Source organism: Lytechinus variegatus, chromosome 6 (assembly GCF_018143015.1).
Source record: "Lytechinus variegatus isolate NC3 chromosome 6, Lvar_3.0, whole genome shotgun sequence".
In the NCBI taxonomy this organism is placed as follows: Eukaryota; Metazoa; Echinodermata; class Echinoidea; order Temnopleuroida; family Toxopneustidae; genus Lytechinus; species Lytechinus variegatus.
Window position 1 is genome coordinate 20,480,541 of NC_054745.1, and position 27,460 is coordinate 20,508,000.

General features: G+C 38.5%; 1 protein-coding gene across 1 annotated transcript in view; it reads left to right on the plus strand.

The window, feature by feature from the left end:
• Positions 1-27,460, plus strand: part of LOC121417629 — a 160,351-nt gene that overhangs the window by 81,504 nt on the left and 51,387 nt on the right. Inside the window, exons 20-28 of the mRNA XM_041611366.1 lie at positions 6,505-6,639; positions 8,878-9,159; positions 11,277-11,543; positions 13,757-13,891; positions 16,268-16,378; positions 17,914-18,071; positions 20,873-21,036; positions 22,976-23,190; positions 24,181-24,324. Coding sequence (XP_041467300.1) covers positions 6,505-6,639; positions 8,878-9,159; positions 11,277-11,543; positions 13,757-13,891; positions 16,268-16,378; positions 17,914-18,071; positions 20,873-21,036; positions 22,976-23,190; positions 24,181-24,324 — 1,611 coding nt within the window. The remainder of the gene's footprint in view (positions 1-6,504; positions 6,640-8,877; positions 9,160-11,276; positions 11,544-13,756; positions 13,892-16,267; positions 16,379-17,913; positions 18,072-20,872; positions 21,037-22,975; positions 23,191-24,180; positions 24,325-27,460) is intronic.

Below are 27,460 nucleotides of genomic sequence, written 5' to 3' on the forward strand. Positions count from 1 at the left end.
AAATAGAAACCCCTAAATCCTGTGATGTTCTTCCAACCATTAGGGGGATATCATGGCTGAATGGATAACGCACTTGACTAGCATCCTTGGAGTCCCAGGTTCAAGTCCTAGGGTGAACAATGTGATTTTACAGTCTCTCGTCAGTTTCCGAAGATAGGTTATGTTGTCCCGTACGTGCCTTAAAGTGGTACATTGATTAAAGTACATTCGCACTTCCCACCAACTGTTCATTAGTTCAATAGAACCTCACAGCCCTGTTAATCCAATTACAATTTCTCGAAGGTTAGTGCAGGGGATCAGGTCAGATGGAGAAAATACCATTTTATCAGGATCCTTTAGAGCCCACGATTCACGGGGCATAGCAGCATCTTGGGCACTTTTCAGGGTACCTCTTTGGAGGAGATCCTCCAGGCATCCTATTGGACCTATTCAATATCTTGTATCTTATTACTTATTTGATGTAATAGCCAAGACACAGGTTTTGCCTTGGCGGTTCTTGTCTTGTCCTAAATTTTCCTAGGCTATTTCCAGTTGATATATTTCATTAACGTGGTTGATGATTCTTATCCCTTTATTACAAGAGTAGCTTCTCCAGTTGGGAGACTACTCCATTTTATAGAAAATCAGTTTCTTTATCATTGTTTTGCCTACTTGTCTGGAAAGGGTCTCGTTTCTGCCCCTCCTCCAGTTTTTCCGTGCTATTCTAGCAATTTGATGAGATGGTATAGGTAAGTATAGCGCAGTGTAGTAAATCAGAATGCTCAGTAGTGAGCATATTATTTACTAACAAGCTATACTTACCTATAGCTCCCCTCCCGTCCTCCCCAGCAGACCTCGCCCCTCCTTGGCAACGAAAGAGGAGGCTTATATGTGGCGAGGGGTTTTATGGGTCTCGTCCCGTGACGGGTTTCCCAGGCTATCTGATTGCAGTTAGCCTCTTTCGGGGAGTTTTTACCGGTGGCTATTCGAGTCAGGGTAACGAATAGCAATTTGATGAGATGGTATAGGTAAGTATAGCTTGTTAGTAAATAATATGCTCACTACTGAGCATTCTGTTCTGCTACCGCGAGAGGCGTCACACATCAGACTGTGACCACAATCTGACCCCGTCAGATTCGGGTGAAGTTTCGTTGTCGGCGGCCGCCCTGCCAGGGGCGGCAAATCGTAAGAAATCACCCGTGCCTCTCATGCCTTCTTCTGCCCCGGCCACGCCGGCGGAGCCCGCAGAAAGAGAAGAAGAAGAAGAGGTCGAAGGAGAGGTTGGCCAGCCCTGCTGCCATGGGCGTTCCTCCTTCAGACCCTTGTGTCGGTGGTCAGATGTTACAGCTATTCATGCTGCTACATTCTGCTACCGCGAGAGGCGTCACACATCAGACTGTGACCACAATCTGACCCCGTCAGATTCGGGTGAAGTTTCGCTGTTGGCGGCCGCCCTGCCAGGGGCGGCAAATCATAAGAAATCACCCGTGCCTCTTGTGCCTTATTCTGCCCCGGCCACGCCGGCGGAGCCCGCGAAGAAGAAGAGGTCGGCCAGCCCTGTTGCCATGGGCGTTCCTCCTTCAGACCCTTGTGTCGGTGGTCAGATGTCACAGCTATTCATGCTGCTACATTCTGCTTTCGAGCAGTGCGGGTTCACCCCACCCTCGACGTCTACTCACCCCGCTGATGCCCCTGAGCATCAAGCGAGACAAGTGGGCAATAACCACCAGACACCCGGGAAATCCTCGAGCGATTCTGTTAAATCGCCAGCCAGTGCACCGGCTAACCGGGTACCTCAAGATCGCGTGTGCTTTCCAGCATTTTCGTCGATCTCAGAGCACGTGTCCCAGCCGACACGCGGGGCCACCCCGGCGCTTACTGGACTCCCTTGCCTTCATGAGAGCCGGCCGAGAGGCCGTACGGCTCCCGCGGCTCTCGGAGCTCCTCCAGGGGAGGAAACTTGTCATGGGGACAACCTCCCGGTTCAGTCCATGGAGCGAGACTCCCTTTACGAGGAGTCTCTCGAAGGCGGCCAGTGCGAGGACAACCCCTATCCCGCGGTCGACTATTCAGTAAGCGCTCAGGCGCTGCTTGACAAGTATCTACCTCACATCTACCCTCCGAGCGGGGGTATTGATGAAGCAGGGGAGTCCTTATTTTTTCGCCCCGCCTCTTCAGGCGCTCCGAGCTCAATCGGCCGAATTGGGGGTCTCGGAGAGTGACGGGGTCGCCCTAGACGAGGCGGCTCCTACGACGAGGAAGCCGCCAGCTCTGAGGGTGCAAACCCACCCCCGCTCTGCTGCTGCCCGGAAGCGCCAGGCTCCGGCACCGCCGTCTCGAAACTTTCAAGCCTCTCGAGGCTAGCGAGAAGGCAGAGGCAGGGGAAGGGGGGGGGCGATTATTATGCAGGTACTCCCGAATTCGCCCTCTACGTCAAGCTCACGTACGGCGACGACTCCTTCAGCGGTAACTCTCTCCATTCTACCCCCTAAGCGGGCCCGTAGATTGGAGGTATGAATCTCTTACATACCGCATGCCGCACTTCTCTCGTGAGAATGTTTTGCTGCTTTGAGAGGGCAACCTATCACGTCCGCGGACCGTCCGCCCAGGCGACGGGACCGTCGTTTTCTGGCCTGAACCTCACTTTCTATTCGAAAGTAAGGGTGCCCTGTCTTACTTAGCTCCTACCCTTGCAAGGCCAGAGTCAGGGCTAGTACAGACACCCGTTCTCCAGCGATCGCCGCTGAAGAGAGGGCGACTCTGATATGAGCACCATCACCGCTCAGCGGTATGTCTCACTATCTCATAGCTCTCCGAGCTTATGAGTATGTATATCGGATCTGAATGTCACGGCGATTAAAAAGTCTCCTGTGCTTAATAATCGCTATGCCTTCACCACCCGGTGCATTATGGTTATGTTAACCTATTTGTCTCGTATTCGGGCGGCTCGTACGAGCCCTGCCCGAGCTGCCATCACCGGTCGTCCCCCCGGACACCGCCGGCAGCACCCGCACCGAATACGTGGAAGGAATCAGCTTTTCATATGCTAGATATCCCTCCTGTTGACATTCACAGCTGTTCCCCGAGTCTTTCCCGGTTGGGTAAACATCATCTCGGAGGAAAGTAACCGCCGTACATCTCATGAGATTGTTGGCTATGTACGTGCGTTCAAGCTTGTTTAAAGCCCCAGGATTCTCTGTCGGCATTCTATGCCTACTTTCTGGGCACACCCACCGTACCGGGTCGGCGAGTTCACACCAAACTGTACACCGCCAGACCATCGGTCGAGCTCTAACTGTCTATCTTATAGACTGCCCTCTATGTGGGTCAAAACTTGCGGGCGTCTCCGCCGTTCCCTCCTTGTGCGGAGTGGTCTACGGTGGATGTCTTTACCGTACCCGTTTGTCGAATCGTCTTCTTACTTAGAAATTTTTTCACTCGGCACACTCGAGTCGCCTCGCATGCTGCTTTCATCCTCCTTCCATGCAATGCATGTGGCCAGGGTCACCGCGCGACCGAGGATGATGTAACCGTGGATGGATGTATGCTTATGCCTTCCTAACCACGATCACTACGACCCGCCTTCTCTCGGGCCGACTGTGGATGAGTCTCTCCATGTAAGTGATTTACTTCACTGGAGTTCTTCTTTTAGAAACTTAGATTCTCATCCCCCGCTGCTTAGGGCGTCATTTTTGCCGCCCCCCGCAGCTTTTTGGAGCTCCTTATCTTACCAATATCGGACTGTTCCACGCTGCCGCAACCGGCGCCGGCGGTGCTTGCTCTTACGATCACCTGAGAAACAGGCCTTGTGACTATTTTCATAAACAACTGGTTCTCACCGCAGACTGATGGAAATTTTGTGATTACTTCCTCAAGTCTCCTTCGCTTGTTTCTTCAAGCGAGGACTTCGACACTCTTAGCCAGTTTCCGTCCCTAACTTGATAGGACAGGGCCGTTGCTACCTCATTCGATTCCGTTGGGAATGTAACGGTTGAGGTATCATATCTGGCGATGTCTGTTCGTTTAGAGCATCTCTTGATGGTCGTTTACACGTAATATCGTGACAGATTTTTTTTTTCGCCAGCTCCCTCTTGCTGCTGCTAGGGATTCCCCCGCCCAGCGGACAGCCATCGCAGCCTAGCCTCACGGGCTCTCTCGGCGATGGTGGCTTGAGCCAAGCCACCTCTTCCACCGCGGGCACTGCACCCTCAGATGGGTGCTTCAATCAGTATGGGAGAAAGGGGATCCTGAGTTCTCTCTCGATCACTCGGTCTAACACACTTTTGTCGTGATGTGTACCGCGCTGTTTCCCTGACACGCCCGGTTGAGCTGTTTTGACCAGACTGCTCTATTCTACATAGGCAACAGGTCCGCGGCATTCCTTATTAACAGGATGGCACTCAGTCGCTTTCTCGACCCTTGACTGCCTTACGAGTGGTTTTCTTCTTAAATCCCTACTCTCCGTCGTTCCTGGTCCCCTTCGGACCGCTAGTAACTTTTTGCCACAGCTCTCTATCAGAATTCTGCAGATTTTCTGCCCTCACGCATTTGAGACAGATATCGAATTCTGGGCGCTTTCTCCCACGCGGAGGCTTCTGAGATATCTCGCCTTCTCAGATTGTTCGATTGATCACTTACTGAGCCTTAAAAGCTTCAGTTTTCCGATCACGATTCTTGTTGAAATTTTCAACAAATTCCGATTCTTACGCTCTAGTCAGCAGGTGATGTTGTTCTCCTGACACTAGGCCGAGGGCCCATGATACTGAGTATTCCTGAGTATACAGGGCATTCCTCTCGAGGACATTTTGAGGGCCGCCTTTTGGCGCTCAACTAACTCCTTCACTTCATTCTACTTGAAGGACATTCCGTCCAGCGAGGCGAGATTTGCTGCTTCGGCGCTTAAAGCAGCTGCGGCTTTTTCCCCCTCTCCCTAAATTTCGTTGTTTTTGTTTTTTAAATTTTCTTAGGCTTACAATTGAAAACATGCCTCCCTACGGTTTGAGTCCGTGTTGGTCTAGCAAATCAAGTAGATGTATGGAGTTATTGAAGTAAATTATGAAAATACTTACCTGATTTTCTTATTTACGAGATAACTCATACATCTACTTGATACCCTCCCACCGACCCTCCGCCTTGCGTAGCAACATGTTTCAACGTATGGGCTTGCGAAAGTTGAGGAAGATGGACGCTAATTGCGCGGTGATCATGGGTAGTAAGCCTGAACGGGAGAGGGCGCGCTCGCGCTTTTTAAATTCTTGGGAGTTCTTTTCGGGTATGGCAGTCCAGAGGGCTGAACTAGCAAATCAAGTAGATGTATGAGTTATCTCGTAAATAAGAAAATCAGGTAAGTATTTTCATAATTTCTCAGGTAAGCTTTACAACCGTGACTTAGGCTATATAAACCCCTTTCTTTGTTACATTGACATGTTGATGCGGGTCCGTGTCGACATGTCAGAAACACTGAAAACATCACTCGCCCTCAGTCTCAGTGTTTACAACGTGTACACGACCGAAAAACATGTCGTGTACACGTGCTTCAAAAATGGACTTTCAAAACGCGCCTACTCTCAGGCGCGCCGGTCAGCGAGCTGTCTCTCGCGGGCAAGTCCTGTGATGCGTCGGTGCAGGCACTAATCAGCATTTTGCTTTGGGAAAAATGGGTTATCAATGCAAGCTTAGCGCATAGATTTTGGTTCTAAATTATAAAGTAGGATATAAAACAAATATATCGGGCAATTTTTTTTTTAAAGCATAGTGGGAATTACTAATCCTGTGTTGGATTGGCAAATCTACTATATTTCCCTCGGGGGCTTCGCCCCTCATGAAAAATAGTAATTGCCAGACCAACCTTGGATAAATAATTCCCCTATACTTTCTCATAGCAGGGTATATTTTTTTAATAGCCAGTGCAAGCAAGGCAATTTTTCATGCATGCAGCCTCTGAGATGGGGTGCGATGATGTCAATGCATAAGATCTAAGCTATTTAAGGTAGTGACCAACTACCCAAAAACCAAGAAGTTCACAGGAAAGGTGCCCTGTAAATAGCTGAAATGATAATTTGGCTTTCAAAACATAGGGATTAAAAAATTTGCCTTACCTGAAACAGTAATATCTCTTTTGATCATACTTCTTCATACCAAATTTTGTAACCTTGAAGGTCACTTATTTTATTGTGGGTCATTTATATAATAATGATAGTAATAATAATTTGATTTGAATAGCGCTTTTTTCCAGAGAATACAAAGTGCTATTAACGGGATAAGACAGGTCAAGATTCATAGTTACACAGGAGAGATGGTGGGAGTTCATTTAAAAAACGGGGGGGGGGGGGGGGGGGGGGGGGGGCAAGAGATTGAAAGAATATCTGAATGGGGTCAAATTTCTGATAAAATCACATGATAATCTGCCTTTAATTGATACAAATCTTTGAGATCACTTATTCTATTGTGGGTCATTTGTATCTGAATGGTGTCAAATTTCTGATGAAATAACACAATAATTTGCCTTTGATTCATATCTTGTAGGAGATCACAATTACTGTAGAAATCCAGATGGCGAGCCATTTGCATGGTGCTATACGACAAATCCTCATGTAAGATGGCAAGGATGCAGTATTCCTCCCCGTCAAGATACGTGTGGCGAAGATCACGAAAAAGCTAGTAAGTTTATTTTGTGACTACAAATACAGAAAATACTCAGCTCATGTGCACCAAAAATCATGTATCATTCAATATTTTAAGTTGTAAGGTGGCCTTAAATTGATCTTGATTAAAGGGGAAGTTCACCCTGACAAAATGTTAATTGTAAAAATAGCAGAAAAAATGATAAAAAATATTGCCGAAGGTTTGAGAAAAATTCAACAAATAATTAAAAAGTTATTAGAATTTCAATTATTTGATTTGTGACGTCATATGCGAGCAGCATTCCTACATAGCGAATGGTAAAAAATCAATGAAATGTCATTTTCTCAGAAAATTGAAAATGGTTTTCACTGTAACTTTTGTATATCAATAGACAAATCATTTCACACCCGATCATGAAAAGTAAACAAAATTAAGTCACCAGGAACCATACAAAATTTGAAATTCATACATTTTATATTACATAACACATGGGGCAGCTGCTCGTTTATGACGTCACAAATCCCAAATTTTGAACTCTAATAACTTTCTTACTCTTTAACAGATTTTCCTCAAACCTTCACCAATATTTTTTACTATTTTTTCTGTTATTTTCACAACAAAGTTTTCTTCAGGGTGAACTTCCCCTTTAAGTGGCGTCACAATGATGTTTAAGTGGGATCCTACATAATACTTCAGTCTACATGTATGTGCAGCACCCCCAGGTGGATTTTTCATACGTAAATTGCCAATTCGTCCACTCACCACAAGGTCTACCTTCATTTAGTCTAATGCCATTCCATCCATCAACATTACGTCTAACAACCATTTGGTCCAATCTTCACTTCGTCTAATCACCATTTTGTCTACTTGATACTTGATGTAGTAATCCATATAATCCCTATGGCAGCTCATACAGAAACTATACTATTAACAAGTTGGTCTAACACCCATTTTCTTTTGTTTTGCACTATTAACACTAAAGTGCAATTAGACCAAATGGTATATGGACTGAATGGCTATGGACCAACTGGTTTTTAAATGGAATCGCATTAGACTAAATGAAAGTAGACCATGTGGTGAGTAGACAAACCGATGGTTGACAACATCATAGTAGACGAGTTGGCAATTGGCATTGGACCAAAATAATGCAAATAAACCATTTCATAAAGCTGAATGTAAAGTTAGGCATGACTTCCCGCACAACTGGAACAATCTCTCAGTTGTTAAGTCATCTTCAAAGGGATATTTCATTTAGCACAGGAAAGGATCACCGGTGGTGTGTACAGTCACTAGTAACTTTATACAAGCATATGTTCAAGTCACCCACCAGGTCACAAGTAGCGCTATGCGCAATTTTATGAAAAAAATTTATGATGGGAATCTTGTTAAAGCTTGTGTATAGTTTTGGTAAATCCACCAAAATGCACCTATCACTATTCCAATTCATTGCTAGCTAATATGAATGGATGTGCCCTATAACAGTTATGATGTGGAGGATATGAAATGAAAATGTGTTTTACAGGATAAATTTTGCGATTTTACATGGAAATTTAACTTGATCGGGTCACCCGATCAAATAAAAATATCTGTGTGTTTTTGTCTTTCAATTAAATCCTATTCCAAATCATGGAATGGGCTGAAACTTTCAAGATATGTTCTTTGTCTGTAACTTTTGGATATCTAATCACTAAATTTATAAGATAAGTTTTTGAATGCCCATTTTTAAATTTAAAACAAGCATCGCCGAGAGAGGGCGCTATATATCCAAGATTTGAATATTTGAAATTTTCTCAGAGAAGTGCAGTTGGAAAAATATCTAACGGTCTCTACGCTTCAGTAAGACTGTCGTATTAGATGATATTCGATTATCAATCACATTATTGACCCTTTACCAAAGCTATACACAGGCTTTAAGGACGGACCGTACATATTTCAAAGTATTCTAGAATAGTTGTTGAATCTCCATAATATGTAGAGTGTGCTTGACAAGTGAGTTAGTCTGGATTTTTAAACAGTCGTGGGTTCAGATTCCAGCCACGGCGTAGTTTTCTTCAGCATGATATTAATCCACATCGTGCTGAACTCAATCCTGGTGAGGTGAATGGGTACCTTGAAATATGTGCGTGCTGTAAGTAAATTCGGCCGCCAAAGCCCAGGTGATAGTACATGGATCATGGAGTCATAATCATAATGTGCGATGCGCTATACAAGAACTGTTTATTAATATTGTAAATATTATTAATCCTGCTGTGACATCATCCCCTCACCTTCTAGAATGGGAAGAGTGCTTTACAGACAGCGAGGGGAGAGACTACAGGGGATTCGTCAACACGACAGAAAACGGCAAAGAGTGCCAGCGGTGGGACCGAACATCGCCGCACAGTCACACGAAAGTGAGTCAATACCCGGATGCAGGGCTGGTGGAGAACTTCTGCCGGAACCCGGATCCAGGGGACTCGACAGCCTGGTGTTACACCACTGATCCAAACGAGAGGTTTGAAGAATGCCGGCTTTTGCCACGTCAGTCTTCATGTGTCAATGTGTCTGCTGAATTCGGTAAATACCTTTTTAAAGGGATTGTTCGGGCTGAAAATATTCATATCTTAATACATAGAGTAGAATGCACTGAGCAAAATGCCTAAATTTTTAACAAATTCGGATAACAAATAATAAAGTTAGTGAAGTTTAAAATTAAGCAATATTTCGTGAAAACAGTCGACATGAATATTCATTAGGTGGGCTGATGATGTCACATCTGCACTTTCTGTTTTCTTATGTTATTACATGAAATCATAAATTTTTCATTATTTCATACTTGTGTTAATAATATGTCTCCCTTATAATGAAATAAGTTGCAGCAATGAATATCTAATTCACTAAATCAGTTGTCAATCCAATTTTTTTAGTTCTTGGAGGAACAAATTTGAATAAACCTAATTTTATATAATAAAATACAGAACAAGAACAAGTGGAGATGCGCCATCATCAGCCCATCTAATGAATATTCATGACAACTGTTTTTAAAAATCATTGCTAAACTTTAAAAGTCAATAACTTTGTCATTTGTTATCCGATACCAGAAAAATATGTTAGTGAAGATTGAGAAAGTTGTTAGAATTTTAAGTTTTGGATTTGCGATGTCATGGACTCTATGAGCAACTTCCCCATATGTTGTGAATAAATATAAATGCATAAATTTGAGTTTTTTATTCTTCATGATAACTACTGGTACTTTTTTTTCTTTCAAGGTATATAATAATTAGTCTGTAAATATACTGAAGGCACAATGAAAACTATTTTCAATATTTTGAGCAAATTAAATTTTACTGATTTTTTTTTTACTTTAAGATAAATGGCTCACATATGACGCCACACATCCAAAAAATGATATTCTTAAAAGTGTGTTTCATCTCTCATGGTTCTCTTCTAACCTTCACCAATACATTCTATTATTTTCGTTTGCTAATTTTACATATACCTATTCTCAGGCAAATTTTCTCTTTAAAGCACTGAATAGGAGTATTTTTCCAATATTTTTTCTTCAATGTTTTGGCCGGTATACTTGGCTCTGCTTCTGATTTTTACTCTCTTTTACAGCTTTGGTTTAACTAATGCATACAAATCTCTCACAATAGATTACTTTACGGAACGGGATTCATTTTCCATTTTAATAAAAATATTATGGCTCATATTCTTAGTGATAGCTTGATTTTAACTCTGGTTTACAGTTTTGCTTTACCTTTATCTTAACTACATGTAGGCTTTTTCAGACCAGGATATATTGGGTTGTCAATTTGACCCCCCCCCCCAGATCTCGGCTGTCGATCGCATGATCATGACGATGATTGGCACGTGCATTACCATGGCATAATCTACAAAACTATAACATCAAATTCTGTCAAAACTCTCATTGCTCATATGCATAAAATCAAAAGTTTTCTATTTATTTACAAAATAGTGCCCCTAAAATGCAATTTTTTGTTTCACAGACTCTTTATAGGAATCTGAACAAATGTATTTTAAAAAACATCAACTTCACATGTATTTTCTTATGTATTTATTGTTTTCCAAATTTCTTTGTATTTTCTTTGTTGTTTATTTTTTCTTTTTTGTTGTTTTTCACTGGAAATTGTGCGTATTTTATTTTGACAACAAATAAGAGGAAAGTTCATTGATTGTAATCAGTAAAAGGAAAAATAATGATACATTATAAGGTTTGGCTAAATACACTATTTTCATAGGATTTGTATACAAATTCACGTTTTTGAGCAATTTTGGTCTGCATACACTTATGAAATGTTGCATAATTTTGGAACCATTTACCCTGGGTCGCAATTTTGGTCTCAAAATTTCTTCGAGACTTTGAAAATAAAAAGTCAGCAAGTTACACGGTCAGACAGTTTTTTGTAGTGGATTTATTGTTAAGTGTTGAGGGGGGCTGAATCCCCACCCCCCCCCCATTTTATTGAGGTTAAGGCACGGAATACGGTGTGTTTTCCATTTTTTATAAAAGATATGGCACATATTCTTAGCGCTGGTCTGACTTTATTTCTAATTTACAGCTTGGGTTTAATTACAGATATTCAATTTTGAATTCTCTGATCCATCCACTCTTTTGACTCTTTAATCATGATATTCTTTTGATTTTTTATTGAACTTGTTTTGTTTACAAGTCTGCAATTTGACAAGACGCTTGGAGCAGTACGGTGGAGTGGTGAATTGGACTGTCAGCGGTAGGGTATGCCAGCATTGGTCATCGCAATTCCCCCACGAGCACCCCTTCACATCTCATGAGGGCGACCACAACCATTGTTCAAATATCGGCATGCGTGTTACCCCTTGGTGCTACACAACGGACCCTTTGGTTCCGTGGGAATACTGCCCGGTAGGCATCTACCACCATGCATGCGTGAAGAACTCAAGAGCTACTTTTGAAAAAGGTATGTTTCTCCAATAGGATAGATCCATGCATGTAGCTTAAAAGATATGTTTCCTCTATACTTTGCACAATAGACCTTATACATTGACATCATCACGCCGCCATCTTAGAGGATGAACCCTAAATAGACTGCCATTTCGATGCCTTAGAAGACGGGGGGGGGCTGAACCCCCCCCCCCTTTATGATCTTGGCCGTTGATCGCGCGATCGCGACAAAAATTGGCATGCTCGTTACCCATGGCATTATCTACAAGACTATAATATCAAATTCTGCGAAAAATCTTATTGCTCATAAATTATGCTAATTTATGCGTAAAATCATAAGTTTGCTCTAATTAATAAAATAATGCCCCCAAAATGCTAATTTTTGTTTCACATACTCTAGATGGGCATCTGATCAAATTTAATTTTCAAAATTTTCAAAAAAAATTTTTTTTTATGTATTCTATTGTTTTCTAAATTTCTTAAGTATTTCTTTGTTTTTCGACTTTTTTTCAATGGAAATTGTTGGCGACTTTATTTTTACTATAAACAAGATAAAATTTATGGATTTTAAGCAGTGAAAGGAGAAATAATGATAAATTTATGAATTTTGGCTAAAAACACTATTTGCATTGGATTTTGGGTCTGCATGCACTTACAAAATTATGCGTAATTTCAAAATCGCGTACCTGGGAGTCACAATTTTGGTCTCAAAAGTTGCTCGAGATTTGAAAGTAAAAAGTGAGCGAGCGACGTGATCAAAGAATTTCGAGCTGCGGAATTTATCGCGAAAAATGTTGAGGAGGGGCTGAATCAGCCCCCCCAGTCTTTTTAGGGTTAAAAGATAAGTTTCCTCTATATTTTGCACAATAGACCTTATACATCACGCCGCCATCTTAGAGGCTGAAGCCCTTGCCTTGCCTGCATTGATGATCTGCTGCTGGTGCCTACCATGACTATTCTCTTTACGTGTATTCCCATATCCTCTGATGGAGGGTACCTTGAGGTTATGGTGTCAGGCATAAGGTCTATACTTGTAGGCATTTGTTTTCTCTTAATTCGATGAGTTGTAATTGACAACATAATTATCAAGACTTACGCCCGTATTCTGAAGTCAGGTTTAACTTAAACTCAGGTTTAAAGTTGTGGTTTTATTATGGGAAGCCAAAAGTATTAAAATTTTTATTAAGTTTTATGTTTCATATGTTTTCTCTGCTCTTTCCTGATTCATCGATGGTGAAGACAATCATCTACTTATACTTCCTACACAATTATGAATCAGAGAGCCTAAATGAGTTTAAAGTATGATAGCTCTACTATTATTGATTATGTAACAATTGGCTGTCTATACTTGAACCACAACTTTAAACCTGAGTCTAAGTTTAACCCGACTTCAGAATACGGGCCATAGGGATTAAGGGCGACACCAGGTGGGTATCTCACAATGCTGTCAAAGTTTCTTGTGAGTTTACACATGACTGGAACCTATTCTTAGGTGCGATGTCAGCAATAGGTTCATTAAGCATAAGCAGGGGTCACCAGTCTTAGGTTAAGTCAGTTGTAACCTACGAACAGTTTTATGAAATGCCCACCTGGTGAATGGATTCGCAAGACATTTTTTTAAACAAAAGTTTAATCTACATTTAGGGGTTATCCTTTTCACCATGTTAAGATAACCAGTATTATGAACAAAGTCTATCATCTTAGTATTCTTATCACTGAAAGCTTTTATGAAAATACAGGCGATGAGGAATTTCAGGTAAAACTGTGAGTAGAAATTAAAAAAAAAAACTTTTAATATTAATAATAAGTCAGGAAAGGCCTGTGCCACTTTATTCCAATATAAAAGTGTAAGCAATTTTCTAGATATACCCTTTCCCATTACTTGCCTTTTAAAAAGTGTGAAAATTTGGCAGTTAGTATGGGGAGGGGGGTCATCAGGAACTGCATGGAGGGGGGCACATGTTGGGCTATCATGATTAGGGTTCTAAGGGTGAGGGGATTTTCGCTCCCTTATTTACTGCATCAGGGCCTTGTTGCATAAAAGTTGATATTATGTTAACTTTGCCATCCAATGATAACTACCATGATGATCAACAGCCAATCAGAATCAAGGATTCCATGCACGTTACCAATAGATGGCAAAGTTACCATAATGATAGCTCTTATGCGATGGGGGTCCCTGATCATATGCAACTGTACTAATGCCTCTATGTCTCTCATCTGTTGTAGAAAGACCAGTGGTCACCTTGAAGCCATATTCAAACAAGGGAACTTGGCCGAAATACGCAGAGGACTCCACAAAGGACTTCAGTGGATTTCACTTTGATTCGGTCGATGGAGTCAAGTTTGTCCCCTGTGTAAAAGGTATTAATTCACATATTTTTTGAAGGCTGGGGGGATCCACCCTATATTTGCGAGAGAGTAAATGCTCTCAAAAAGAAAATCTCAATCGCCGACAGATTTTAACATGATGGTTCTTATATAATCCTTCCCCCTTACATTTCCAATGTTTATCTTTGTCTATTTTCCTTCCTCAATCCTCCAAATCATCCCTGTCTCATCTTAAGACCATGCCTGTGATCAATATTATTACCGAGATTTATTAGTTTTCTAACTCCTTCTTGATTCAATGAGGTGCTAGTAAATCCGAATCCTTGTTATAATGGAGGAATTTGTATGATTAACAGTACCTCTTGAAAATGACTTGAATAAATTACCGTCATTCCCTTTGTTTTTCCCCATTTTTTTCCCTTTCTCAATCCTCCAAATTACCCAGTTGTTATCTGTACGCCTGTGACCAGTTTTCTCACTACATGACCTTATTAGAAATAAGCCTTTTCAGCTTTCATATGTAATCCTGTAAACGTTTTTTTAAATACTTTTTTAAAGTGTATTCTTCTACTCAAAATATCATACCCTGTGAGTATAATCAATCAATAGCTCAATTAATCTCTGACAGGTGTTGATTTTCTTTCTCTTTGATGATTGAAGAAGATAATTGCGATCCAAATCCTTGTTTTCATGGAGGTACTTGTATAATGAACAGTGTTCCTTAAAATTGGTTTGAAAATGCTTCATTTTCCCCCATTATTTCCCTTGTTTTTCTTCTTTATTTTCATTTCTCAGTGTTTAATCTTATCCTCTTTCGACTGAATACCTGACTCCAATTTTCTTACTAAAGGACCCTATTTGAAATATAAAGCCTTTTCAGCATTCGTTGGTTATCCTGTCAAGGTACTTTGATACTTAAAGAATTTTATTCTTGTACATGTAGTTGAAATATCAACTTGTGAATAAAATCAATCAATAAGTTACTGACATTTCATTGCTTTAGTTGTCTTTCCTGATTGAAGGATATGCTTGCAATCCGAATCCTTGTTTTCATGGAGGTACTTGTATGATGTTGGTACATCTTGAAAGTGATTGCATACTTTACCTTTACCTTCTCCCTCTCCCCCATCATTTTCCTTGTTTTTCTTGTTTATTTGTTATTGTATTCTTGTACTTGAAATATAATAGCTTGCAAAAAATATAAATGAAGGAATTACTGACATTTTTTGGTTATCTTTGTCCTTCATGATTGAAGAAGATGCTTGCAATACCAAATCCTTGTTTTTATGGAAGTACATGTATGACGGTGGTACATCTTGAAAGTGATCACATACTTTACCTCCCCCACCATCATTTCCCTTGATTTTTTGTTTTCTTTTTTTTTTCTTTCTCAGTGCTCAATCTTATCCTCTTTCAGCTGTATACCTGTGAAATATTTTCTTACTAAAGGACCCTATTAGAAATAAGCCTTTTCAGCTTTCGTCGGTTATCCTGTCAAGGTATTTTCATACTTTAAACAAAGAATATTATATTCTTGTACTTGAAATTTCATAGCTTGTGAAAGAATCAAGAAATTTCTGACATTTTTTTTGGGCTACCTTTGTCCTTCCTGATTGAAGGAAATGCTTGCAAACCAAATCCTTGTTTTCATGGAGGTACTTTTATGATGGTGTTGCAACTTGAAGGTGATTGCATACTTTACCCTTACCTTCCCCCCCCTCCATCATTTCCCTTGTGTTTCCTCTTATTTTCCTTTGTCAGTCCTCACACTTGTCCCTCACTCATCTGTATGCCTGTGACCAATATTATAGACCAGGGCTGCGTAGCACAAAGGTTTGCGATGAATAGCAAATATGAAAGAACACTTCTGATTGGTTCCTAGTCAGTATTTTGCGACAAATGCGCGTGTAACATTGATCTCAATTGGCCAATTCGTTTAGCGATTGATCGCTAATCTTTGTGTTACGGAGCCCTGGTCGTTGTTAGTTCATGAGCAATTTTGGTCAAATGACCTTGATTTTCCTTCATTATGATAGGCAAATTTCCAAGAAAGCTATTATGTAGGCATGCCTTACATTGCAGGATGAAGAAACTGAATAGACTATCTGACTTTAATAGCAAGAAGGTATATGTTGCATTTCTAGTTTGAATGCATTAACATGTACAACAACAACAACAGTGGACGCATTGCTGTTTTTTTGTGGATGTAATGAAAAACACAATTCAAAAGAATAAAAAAAATAATCAAGACATCAAAGTTGGTGCTTGTCTCATTAAATATAAACCAGCCTGTCACTTTAGTGCCAAAGACCTTCTTCTGATCACGCGCAGAATCTTCAGATCATACGCAGAAGGGAACTACGAACTGGCTTATTACTGACAATTATTTTTTCTCCTTCCTAATTCAAGGAGATGCTTGCGATCCGGATCCTTGTTTTAATGGAGGCACCTGTATGCTGAATGATACTTCTTACACATGCCTGTGCTCAGGGGCATGGACAGGAAGAAATTGCACACAGGGTGAGTCTTGGGTGGGGAACGTGGGGGGGTGCGGGTTCTATGATATTTTCTATGGCAACAATTGCTCCGATGGAATATCTTCACATGAGGCCAAACCTAAAACCTAACCTCCAAAACTAAATAAACCCTTTCCTTATCTTTACATTATTCTGAATCAAAAACTCTATTACAATTAGTATAATCCTATACCCACTGATATATGAAACCGGAGCAGATGTCGTGTTACTTTAGATTGGCATGCGGATTTAGAAAGGGTAGGGGTGTGCTGCCCCAATCTTAAACCATATCCTTGAAAGACAAGTCCATCCCAACAAAAAAATTATTTGAATAAAAACAGAAAAATCCACAAACATAACACTACAATTTCATGTTAACGTATTTCAAAATTGGATCTAAAATAAGAAAGTAATGACACTTTGGAATGCAAATGAGGCGACTGATTCCATCATCCACTCACTATTTCTTTTGTATTTTATTAAATGAAATGTTAAATATTCTGATTTTCTTCTCACTGTAAAGTTTTATTCCTCCCTTGATATGGAATTGATATTGTTTTAACATCTTGTGTCTCAGACAAGTTGATCATTATTGTCAAACATGTAAAAATTGAAATATGGTATAATTCAAACTATAAAAAAAAATAGTGATTGAGAGACAACGACTATCTAATTTACATGTCACTGGGTCATGCATATCACTGTTATGTGAAAAATAAATGAAACTTTAAAATGTCATGACTTTCTTATTTCACATCCGATTTTGATGAAATTTTCAGCATTATACTTGGCGGATTTCCTGTGGAGATTCATGTCAACATTTTGCTGGGGTGGACTTGACCCTCAACAATATGTAAGGATTGCCATTAATAAAAATACGCTTTGAACACAAAAGGAGCCGAAGTTTATCAATAAAAACATACACGGTAGCTTATTACCAACATCCTCTTTCATCTTCTCTTCTAACCTTTGTTTATTAACTCTTCATGCGTTACGTTCGCATTATTGCACATCCGTAGGCGTGTTTCGTTCGCATTTTTGCACAACCACGCATTTCCCATAGACGTCCCCTGTCCCATTGTTTTTCGAACAATTGCATGCCCCGGTGCGTACCTAGCTACAATGTATAGCTTGGCGTTTTTGTATACCGTACATGTGTACCGATCGATCGCGCGTGCGACATTAGTTTAGCGTTTGACGGATTATCGCAGTTTACAAATTACAGAATCATTGAGTTATCCCAAAAAAAATCAATACATCCTGATCACAGCCAGGAAGTTCATTGAAAAAGGAGAGGAGAAAATCAATAAAACCCTCCTCACAAACAATACCATGGCCAGGTTTATTGTTAGAAATCTGTGACTCATGGCACGAATGTGAATGAGAGGGGATCACTGCTAACATAATGCAACACACGGGGGGTTTACAGGTGAACGCATGAAGAGTTAACAATAACTGGAAGTGAGAAAGATTCTCAGCTAGTGTTTCCAATGACAAATTTATGAATTAATTGAGTGATATCTTTGCATTTCTTTTTAGTATCCCCGAACCTCGATAATGCTGTATGGTATGGGAAAGGTAATGTTACGGTCGTCACAAATCTGATCTTAGACCATGAAGAAAAGCCTGCTTACCAAGTTAAACTAAGATTTGACAAGCTTTATGATCGGGACCACCCAACCTTCATATTTATTGAGGTACATACATATACATTTGTCTATTTCAAAACTTTAAAAAAAATATATTTTACCAATATTAGTTACTCCTTATACTACGCTTATTATGATAATTACTGCTCATAATTTTTTTTTTAATTAAATGCATGAATGACAATAACCTAATTACTTTTAAAAAATAACAATCACATAAAATACTGCTGTACTTTTTAAATTTATCTGTTTTATCTTGATATAAATGAAAAAAAAGCTAAAAGCCTGTTATCTGAAGTTTACTCTAACTAGGGTCACAATCTAACTCTTTGCAATAATTATTGGGAGCCAAAAATTTCAAAGTTCTGTTTACATGGTATGTATGTTATCTTAACTTTGTTATTTGCTCTAGCCTAATTAGCAAACATTACAATTTAGTTACTATTTTCATATAGTTTTGAATAATTTGAGTGTCAAATGAGCTGATAAATTCACCCCATAATACATAGTTAAAACACATACCACCTTAGACAAGGTTTTTAATCACACTTGAGTACAGAATATGGGACAAATGTCAATTTTCAAATTTAAACAGCATAATGAATCATGATTGAAACGCAATTCCAAAACACTGATTACAAATACGATCAACGGTGCACCATTCAGTGTCGAAAATATAAAGCCATTTATATGCTGATTGTCTTTAAAATTCCCGCTTTCGTTAGTGCAGTTTTAGTGCTCTGTTTTACCATGGACCTAATGGTACCATGATGGTTTGACCCATCACAAGAAAGTCAGTTCTGGCACCTGTAGGTTCCACTGCGAGAGCAAATTCAAAGCCGTTTCAAAACACAATTTTATTCAATATCGCATTCGCGTTGCTCAAGGTCGTAAATTTGAGCTGATCGTGTTTACAAATGCATCTTTTGGAAGACGTTTACTTTTACGACCGGGCATAGTGGACATTGAACACACCCTTTGTTTCTCATTATATCCATGTCTCTAATCACGTTTTCAATCATGATCCATGTTGCCATTTAAATTTAGAGAACGACATTGAACACACCTTAAGTTCTTAATGATACGTATGTTGCTTTCATGTCTTGTCATAGATCTATGTGGACGATAGTAATGATAAATCCCCACTTAAATAAACTAAAATATATTTGTACATTTTGTACAATTGAATGAATTTCCACATTTCATTAACTGTTATTACTTAGCCTTTTCTCAATTGCTTAATAGAAATTATTTCTTCAACTCACTATAGGGGATCCACGCTCTACAAGCAATGCTTTTTAGTGGATCCCCTCATTTCCATACACGCTTAACCCTAAAAAGACTGGGCTATTTTGGAGGCTAGAAAAACTGGGGGGGGGGCCTTTTGGGCCCCCCCCTAAGATCTCGGCCGTTGGTCGTCCGATCGCAACCAAATTTGGCACACACATCCTTTGTCATGTCCTCTAAAAGAAAACATAGTCAAAATACTGATATTCATTGTATTTTTTAATATATGCATAATTAATTATGCGAATATGCAAATTTTTATCAAAAAATTGAATTTTTCATACTTTGGTACCTATTGCGGTCCATAAATTCCCGTTTCAAGGTTTTCAGCTGTAAGAAGAGGTTGTTTATCATGGAATTGTGTTATTTCGTGCTTGAATTATTAGATATGCTTATGCAAATTAGTAATTACTAAATATGCAAATAAGTACTCTGCACGCGTTATGTAGAGAAATACAACATTTGGCATGTTTTATTGCATTACACTCTCTTGCAATGAGCCAAAGCAATCTTGGAAGATAAACAAGTGATGTGTTACATGTACACTAGCTGGTGAAAACAAAGCATAAGAGATATCACATAATTTATGCAAATTATATTCATAATTAATTATGTGAATATGCAAATTTTTATCAAAAAATTGAATTTTTCATATTTTGGTACTTATTGCGGTCCATAAATTCCTGTTTCAAAGTTTTCAGCTGTAAGAAGAGGTTGTTTATCATGGAATTGTGTTGTTTCATGCTTGAATTATTAGATATGCTTATGCAAATTAGTAATTACTAAATATAGTTGTGCAAGCGATTCTGGTATTTTGCACTACTTTTCTTATGTTTTTCTTTGATTTTAATTTCTTATGTATTTCTTTATTTTGCATTTCTTATGTATTTCTTTATTTTTTTATGCAATGTTTTTCATTATTTTCATATCCTAGAACTGCTACTTGAATTTACAAGTGACATGATATAGAAAGAAACAAATAAAAATGTAGTTAGAAAACAATGTGTATAACATTCATTCAAATACCATACACTTTACACACAAACGAATACAAATTTCAATTTCTTACGTGACATGCGATACGAAAATGTTACGTAACTCCGCAACCGCGGCATGGGGGTATACAAATTTGGTATCAAAAGTTGCGCAAAACTCAAGAAAAAAAAGTCATGAAATGGCGGCGCGAACGCTTCATGCGCAAAAAAGTTATCGCGATTTATGTACAGGGGGGGGCCTAAAAGGCCCCCCCAGTCTTTTTAGGGTTAATACTATTTTATAAAAAGAATTATGCTGAGGTAAAATTGGTCTTGTACTCATACTTTGATTTGTATCTGTATTTGATTTATATTTGTCATGGGAATGAAAATGAACTTCTTCAATCTTGAATCTTGAAAATCTAAATAAGTTTATAATGGTACTTATTTTGCTTTAAGTTTATGATAATGGTACTTCTTATATTTTCATGTCCTGCCATAAGTGTATATGGATAATAATAATAATGACCAATGCCCAGTTTAATAGCTATGTAATTGTAATTATTATGCTTTTATGTCCTATGATAGGTGTATGTGGACGATGCTAATGACCAATGCCCTGAGTTCCCTGGAAACTACACCTTTTATCCGGTCCCAGTGTTCCAACAATACATCGATACTGTTCATGCTTACGACAATGATCAAGGACATAACGCCATGATATCATATTATTCAGAAATAGCCCATTCTGTGTAAGTGTCTTTGAAGGAGTTCTCACACCCAGTGGGCGTTTCCTAAAGCTATTTGTAATTTGTTAACAAATTTTCTGCATTACTCCTATTAGTTAAAGATCTGTATGCTCAATCTGTCATGAAAATCATAAGTCAGAAAAAATTGGAACCAGTGGGATTCGAACCTGCCATCTACCGCTTTCCGGGCAGCGACTTAACCACCAGGCTATTCTGGTTCACGGCTAAGCCACGATGAACCTGATAACAGGTTTGAATAACCAAGAGTTTGTATACCAAAAATATGAACGTTTGGAGCTTTATTTTTTAGCAAGATGAATTCCTGTATGATACAATACCAAACATCGTGGCACTTGTCAAAGTTTTTTTTAAACTAACAAAAGAATGAATAAAGCTCACAGTCAGCTTTGTATCCCTGATGACCTGATGAAGACGTGAGGTTTGCATCGAAAATTTGGAGAATACTTGGAAAAAACTTTGGTGGAACTGCAATACATTACCTCTTTGTCTCTTTTATTTATATATATATATAGGCGAAAAATTACAAGACGATATGACGTTGCTGATAGACCACAATTTTAATCCCCGAGCTTTAAGCTCGGGGATTAAAATTGTGGTCTATCAGCAACGTCATATCGTCTTGTAATTTTTTGCCTATAAGTAGTTGGTACAAGACACAGTCGTCATGTTAAAGAGTGGATGCATGTTTACATTTATATATATATATATATATATATACACTTGGTGAATGCTATCCTTGTAATTAAGAGTGCTCGATGTCTGTGATGAGGCAGAGCATAAAATAAATAAAGTTACACAGATAACGTGCGGTTCATCAGTACTTTATCATCAGTACTTTTCATCAGTACTTTATTGATTTGCTATATTCTTTATATATATTTATATATATATAAAGAATACTTTTTCAGTTTACTTTAAATCAATTACTTAAATCGAAATAGGCCTAATATTTATTGTCTCTGTATCCAAACATTGCAATTAAATGCAGTATATCTTGTGTGTCGTACCGGACAACTTTTAATAGGACAATTATTGTAAAATGAAGGGCAGCAATTAGATCCTTATGGGATAATTCAATCACCCATGGGTCAAAGATAGAGAAACTGATATTGTGAAATTGCATCATCAAAAATAAAATTGTAGGAAAAGCTTTTGCATTTCCATGTGTCGTACGGGACATTGTCAAAAGATAGGTTCAGAAAAATCAGGGCTGCCCCTGTTATGAATCATGAAAATGTAGATATTATTTGGAACCATCAATGATGCATTAATTCATTGACCCGCAATACTTTCAATCTTCTTGCGCTTTGCCAATAATCGTTTCAGGCAGTGTTTGTACTTAATTATTTATTTAGCAAAATTATTGAAAATTCCATTGTTTCCCCCCCAAAAAAAATATATTTTGTTTAAAACTCGTAATTTTCCTAAAATTCAGGTATCATAGTAAAATATTACACTACTTATGACTTATTGAAAGCATGTTGAAATTTATGATATTTTTGAAGTTCTAGTGTGGAATCGCCCATATATATATATACATGTATATATATACTTACATGCATTTACATATGTATTTTCTTCATTCTCATAACACTTATTTTAGCTTCTGTGAGTGTTAGTTAGGCCACTTTGTATGATATTCCTAATGAATACTTGTTAACTAAGTTTCTTTCTTTCTGTGTGTGTGTGTGTTTTTTTGCTTATTTCAGTTCATTATTGGTATCTTGTAAAAAGTTTGCTTCGTTTCTTTTTGCAGGAATCTGGCTTTAAGGGCATTATGCGTCTTTTAATAGCAGCTTTTCTGCGTTCCCTGTTGTTTTGTCTTTCGTTAGGTGTGAGAATTCGTAATGAAAGGCTGCTTGCGAAAGACGCAACTCTAACTTAAATATTGTACCTTTTTTGTTTTATTTATCTTTTCAAGCCAACGTGATGAGCTACTGAGTAATGTGACTGTCCGTCTAGCGGCCGTTGATGGCGGTTTTCCCCGAAGAGGTACGGTAAAAAACGTTACTCTTATAGTGAGCGAGTCGTGTGTATTTGACGCTGATGAAGAGCGGACCCCTCTTCGGCTCACAACCGGCATTGACACGGGAAAGATCGGGGTGGCTGTCCCAAAATATTACTTTTACAAATATGGTGAGAATAATTATTGTAGTAAATTATTTTTTCTTTGATTGAATTCATTTATTAATTTCATACAATACAAATCATTCATATACATGTACAATGGAATGTGGCTGGGGAATTACAAAAAGTATATGACTAGCAAAACAGTGATTCCGCTTACATACTAATATCTACAACGTTGTGAGTCAAGAAATTGATTAAACAACAATGAAATCTATAATAAATCAAGTATGATTATCTCAATTATAAGATTGATATATGAAGTGCAGACATCTCTCAATGCACTTTCTTCAGTAGTAAAGAGCAGTTCATACTGATTGACGACTGTCTGGAATACTCTAAAGAGAGTGAAACTAACAATAACTTAATGTTATACAGTGCGTATAAAAAACGGGACAGTTTTGAAAAGTCTATACAAAATTTGTTTCAAATTATACATGTAATATCCATATTTTGATGTTAATAGATGCTTTTAAATTTTATCTTTGAAATGCAATTTAAAAAAACAATTTGTTCATGCTTGAGCAAACACAGGACGATTTTGTCGGGGGCTCAAAAAGAGGCTTGGGCCAGAATGGCAGAATATGAGTAAATGCTAATCAGCAGACTTTCTCTTAACCTTTTATCTGTGCCATAATTTTCTAATTATGCTGTCAAATTTTATTTACAAAATTATTTCCTTATTTACTTGAAATATTTTGTTCTTTTTTCAATTAAATCTCTTTTACCTTTGAATTTTCCCTCATAAGGAAGAAAAGAAGTCTTATTGTCAACCCAAGTAAGAAGATTTGCATTATTAATTGGGAAAACTTGTAATTATTCAAATCGTTTTATTATGTAAAATAAATTATGTTGTGGTACCTTTAAAAAACGTGTGCATATGTTGCATACAGGAATGACTGACTGAATATGATGACCGGGGTAATGATAAATGTGTATTAAGTGCTGAGATACTTTCCAATTGAAATATTTCTCTTCTCTTTCTCTTTCTCTCTTCAGATTGTCTATCTCCTCTTGGAATGGAATCGAGAATCATCAGTGAGTTTCATCTCGATGCCTCTGATGATGGCCTAGTTGGGTACAGTGTGGACAGTGCAAGACTCAATAGACTACCTATGCGGCTATTCGGTTCAGGTTCGGGCAGTTCAGACTAAGCCAATCACTTTTGTTTATATTGCAAGGTCAATTTGACCCCAGGAAAATTTTGATGTGAATCAATGGAGAAAAATTCTACAAGAATAGCACTGAAGCTTTCATCAATATCGAATTAAAATAGGAGTGGGCTATACATGGGTCAAAAATACTTTTTTTGTAATTTCAATATGGGAACAGTTTTTTTTTATTCCTTGTAATGTATCTCAACATGAAATGACAATATATTTTGTCTTGGGTCCGAGAAAAAAGTGTGCCGGGCCAAAATCAAAAATGGCCGCCAAAACCACCCAAAATCACAGTTTTGGCCACAACTTCTTTATTTGGTGGTCTTTTTCTTTGGTTTTGGTGTCTATTCATATGTATTTGGGGGCAGGCAATTTGTTTTTCCTATTATTAATACTTTTAAACCATTATTTGTAGAGTTAACAGGTAATTGTACCTAAATTTTTCAATTTTTATAGCCTTTTTTCAGCCAAAAAGTAGATTTTATCGTCCTGGGGTTCTTCAATATTAGGTGGTACGAGGTCAACAATAGCAAGCAGCTTCATAGAGCTATATCGCTTTTATTCCTCTACTATGGGTTTTACGGATATTTGTGAAATATATCTTACATAAAAAAATGTTAATTATCCATAGTGGCTATACAGTATACAATGTACTGTACATAATATACTGCACTGCATAAATGCATTGGCCACCATGACAAGGCATGTATAAACTATAGTGTTATACATGTAGAAATGAGCTCTTAGGTTTAGAATTAGATGCCTCAGAAATTGAAGATATGTTTTGTTTCAGAAACTGAGGACATGTTTTGTCAAATATGCTAATTCAGGGGGCGGAGAAAGGTAATTAACCCCACATCATGGCATTTACACTGTAGATATTCTGGGTCCCGTTGCATAAAAATTTACCATTATGTTAACTTAATGGTAACTTACATGGAATCCTTGGTTCTGATTGGCTGTTGATCAACATTACCATGATTATATAGTTACCTGACCCCATAAACATAGGCCAGTTAGACACCACAACCAGGTAAAAAAGCCTCCAAATGAAGAAGATATGGCTACATGTAGATATGTGATGTACGTATATGACATGTGATATTTTATGTGAAATTCACGTTGCTGGTTTCATCATGTACATCAGCTGACAAGCAATCAAATTCACAATTCACAATCTAATTTTAAACCTTAAGAGCTTATTTCTATGACACTATAGTTTATATACAGGCCTTGTCATATGTCATGGTGGTCAATGCATGGAAATATGCAGTGTAGTATGTACAGTAACACTACATTGTATACTGTATTGCCCCTATGGATAATTAACATTTTTTTATTTAATAAGATATATTTCACAAATATCCGTAAAACCCACAGTAGAGGAATAAAAGCAATATAGCTCTATGAAGCTGCTTGCTATTGTTGACCTCGTACCATCTAATATCCAAGAACTCCAGGACAATAAAACCTACATTTGTCTGAAAAAAGGCTATAAAAATTGGAAAATTTAGGTATAATTACCTTTTAACTCTACAAATAGTGGTTTAAAAGTGCTGATTATAGGAAAAACAAATTGCCTGCCCCCTAAAACATATGAATAGACACCAAAACCAGAGAAAAAGACCACCAAATAAAGAAGTTGTGGCAAAAACTGTGATTTTGGGTGGTTTTGGCGGCCATTTTGGATTTTGGCCCGGCACACTTTTTTCTCGGACCCGAGACAAAAAATATTGTCATTTCATGTTGAGATAAGGTAAAAGGAACACAAAAAAACTGTTCCCACAGTAAAACCAAAAATCACCCATTTATAGCCCACTCCTAATTAAAAATAAGAAAGTTATTGACAATTTACCCTAAGTGATCAATGAGAAAGTGGAGGTTAGACCCGGAGGGGCCACTTACATTGACGAGTGGATACCATGCGCGACCAAAAAAACACGTAAAAAGGATGTCTTTTTCACGATAGGGCACGTTACGTACGTAACGTGATAAGGGTGTCAAAAACACAAAAATAATGAAAAAAGGGTATCTATTTCGCTAGGAAAATTACGTGTTTAGGGTCTAATTTGCGGGGATGATAAAACAAAATTAAAATGTTTTATAAATGAAGGATCATTTTTGCCCCAACACTTCGTGTTTAGAGTCCGATTTGCGCGAGGTGTAGAAGTGGGGTCGTACTGAACCAAATAAGGTAAAGCCGACGACCGAAGGTACCGTAACAATAAAACATTCCTGTACTTGTTTAGGGGTTCATTTCAGGGAATATTTGCCAAGAGTATCGTTTTGTTTCCAATACTTGTTAAGGGTAGGGTTTCACACGCCAATACTTGTTAAGGGGTTCATTTTCAGAATATGGATATTACGTGTTTAGGGTGCTTTTCGAGACCCCTTGGTCGCGCATGGTATCCACTCGTGAATGGAAGTGGCCCCCCCGGGAGGTTAGAAAACTTGAAAAAAACAGAAAGATTTGAAAAGTTGGAGACGGTCAGTCAACATGCTCACGAGTCTTCTTTCCTGCTCCTGCTCTACAATTTCGATTTCTGACCTAAGCCAGCATTCTCTCCTCCAATTCAAGTCGGCTAATCTCTCCAACTACTCAAGCTTGTCAACTCTTTCTAGTTTACAGATTACACTCAATTCTGGAAGATAATGTATTTTCTAAAATCCCCTTTGTTGTCTAGTATCTATTTCACTGTGTAGAAGTTGGGTAGTGTTTCAGACTCTTGCCTTTCCATTTGAAGGTTATGTGTCCATTTCCCACCCTGGCTTAGCATCCTTTGGCAAGGCATCAATCCACACTTTGCCACTCTCCACCCAGTAGGATGTGAAAGCCAATGTAGTATATGCCCAGCAATTTAGCCATGGAATTTTTGTTGGAATGTTCCCCAGGGAGTGGTGAAAGTGCCAATATTGTGTATACAAGGAACCGATGATGGTGTAATAATAATTATATTGCACTTAGAAACAGAAATTATTGAGCACTATATAAATGTAGCTATTATTGTTATTACTTCTACATCTATCAAAATTTTGTAGTCCTGTCTAGGACTTTCCATGTGGTGTACCATCAACCTATTCCACAATCGTCTATATGTCTGTGCGGACATTCAAAGCTC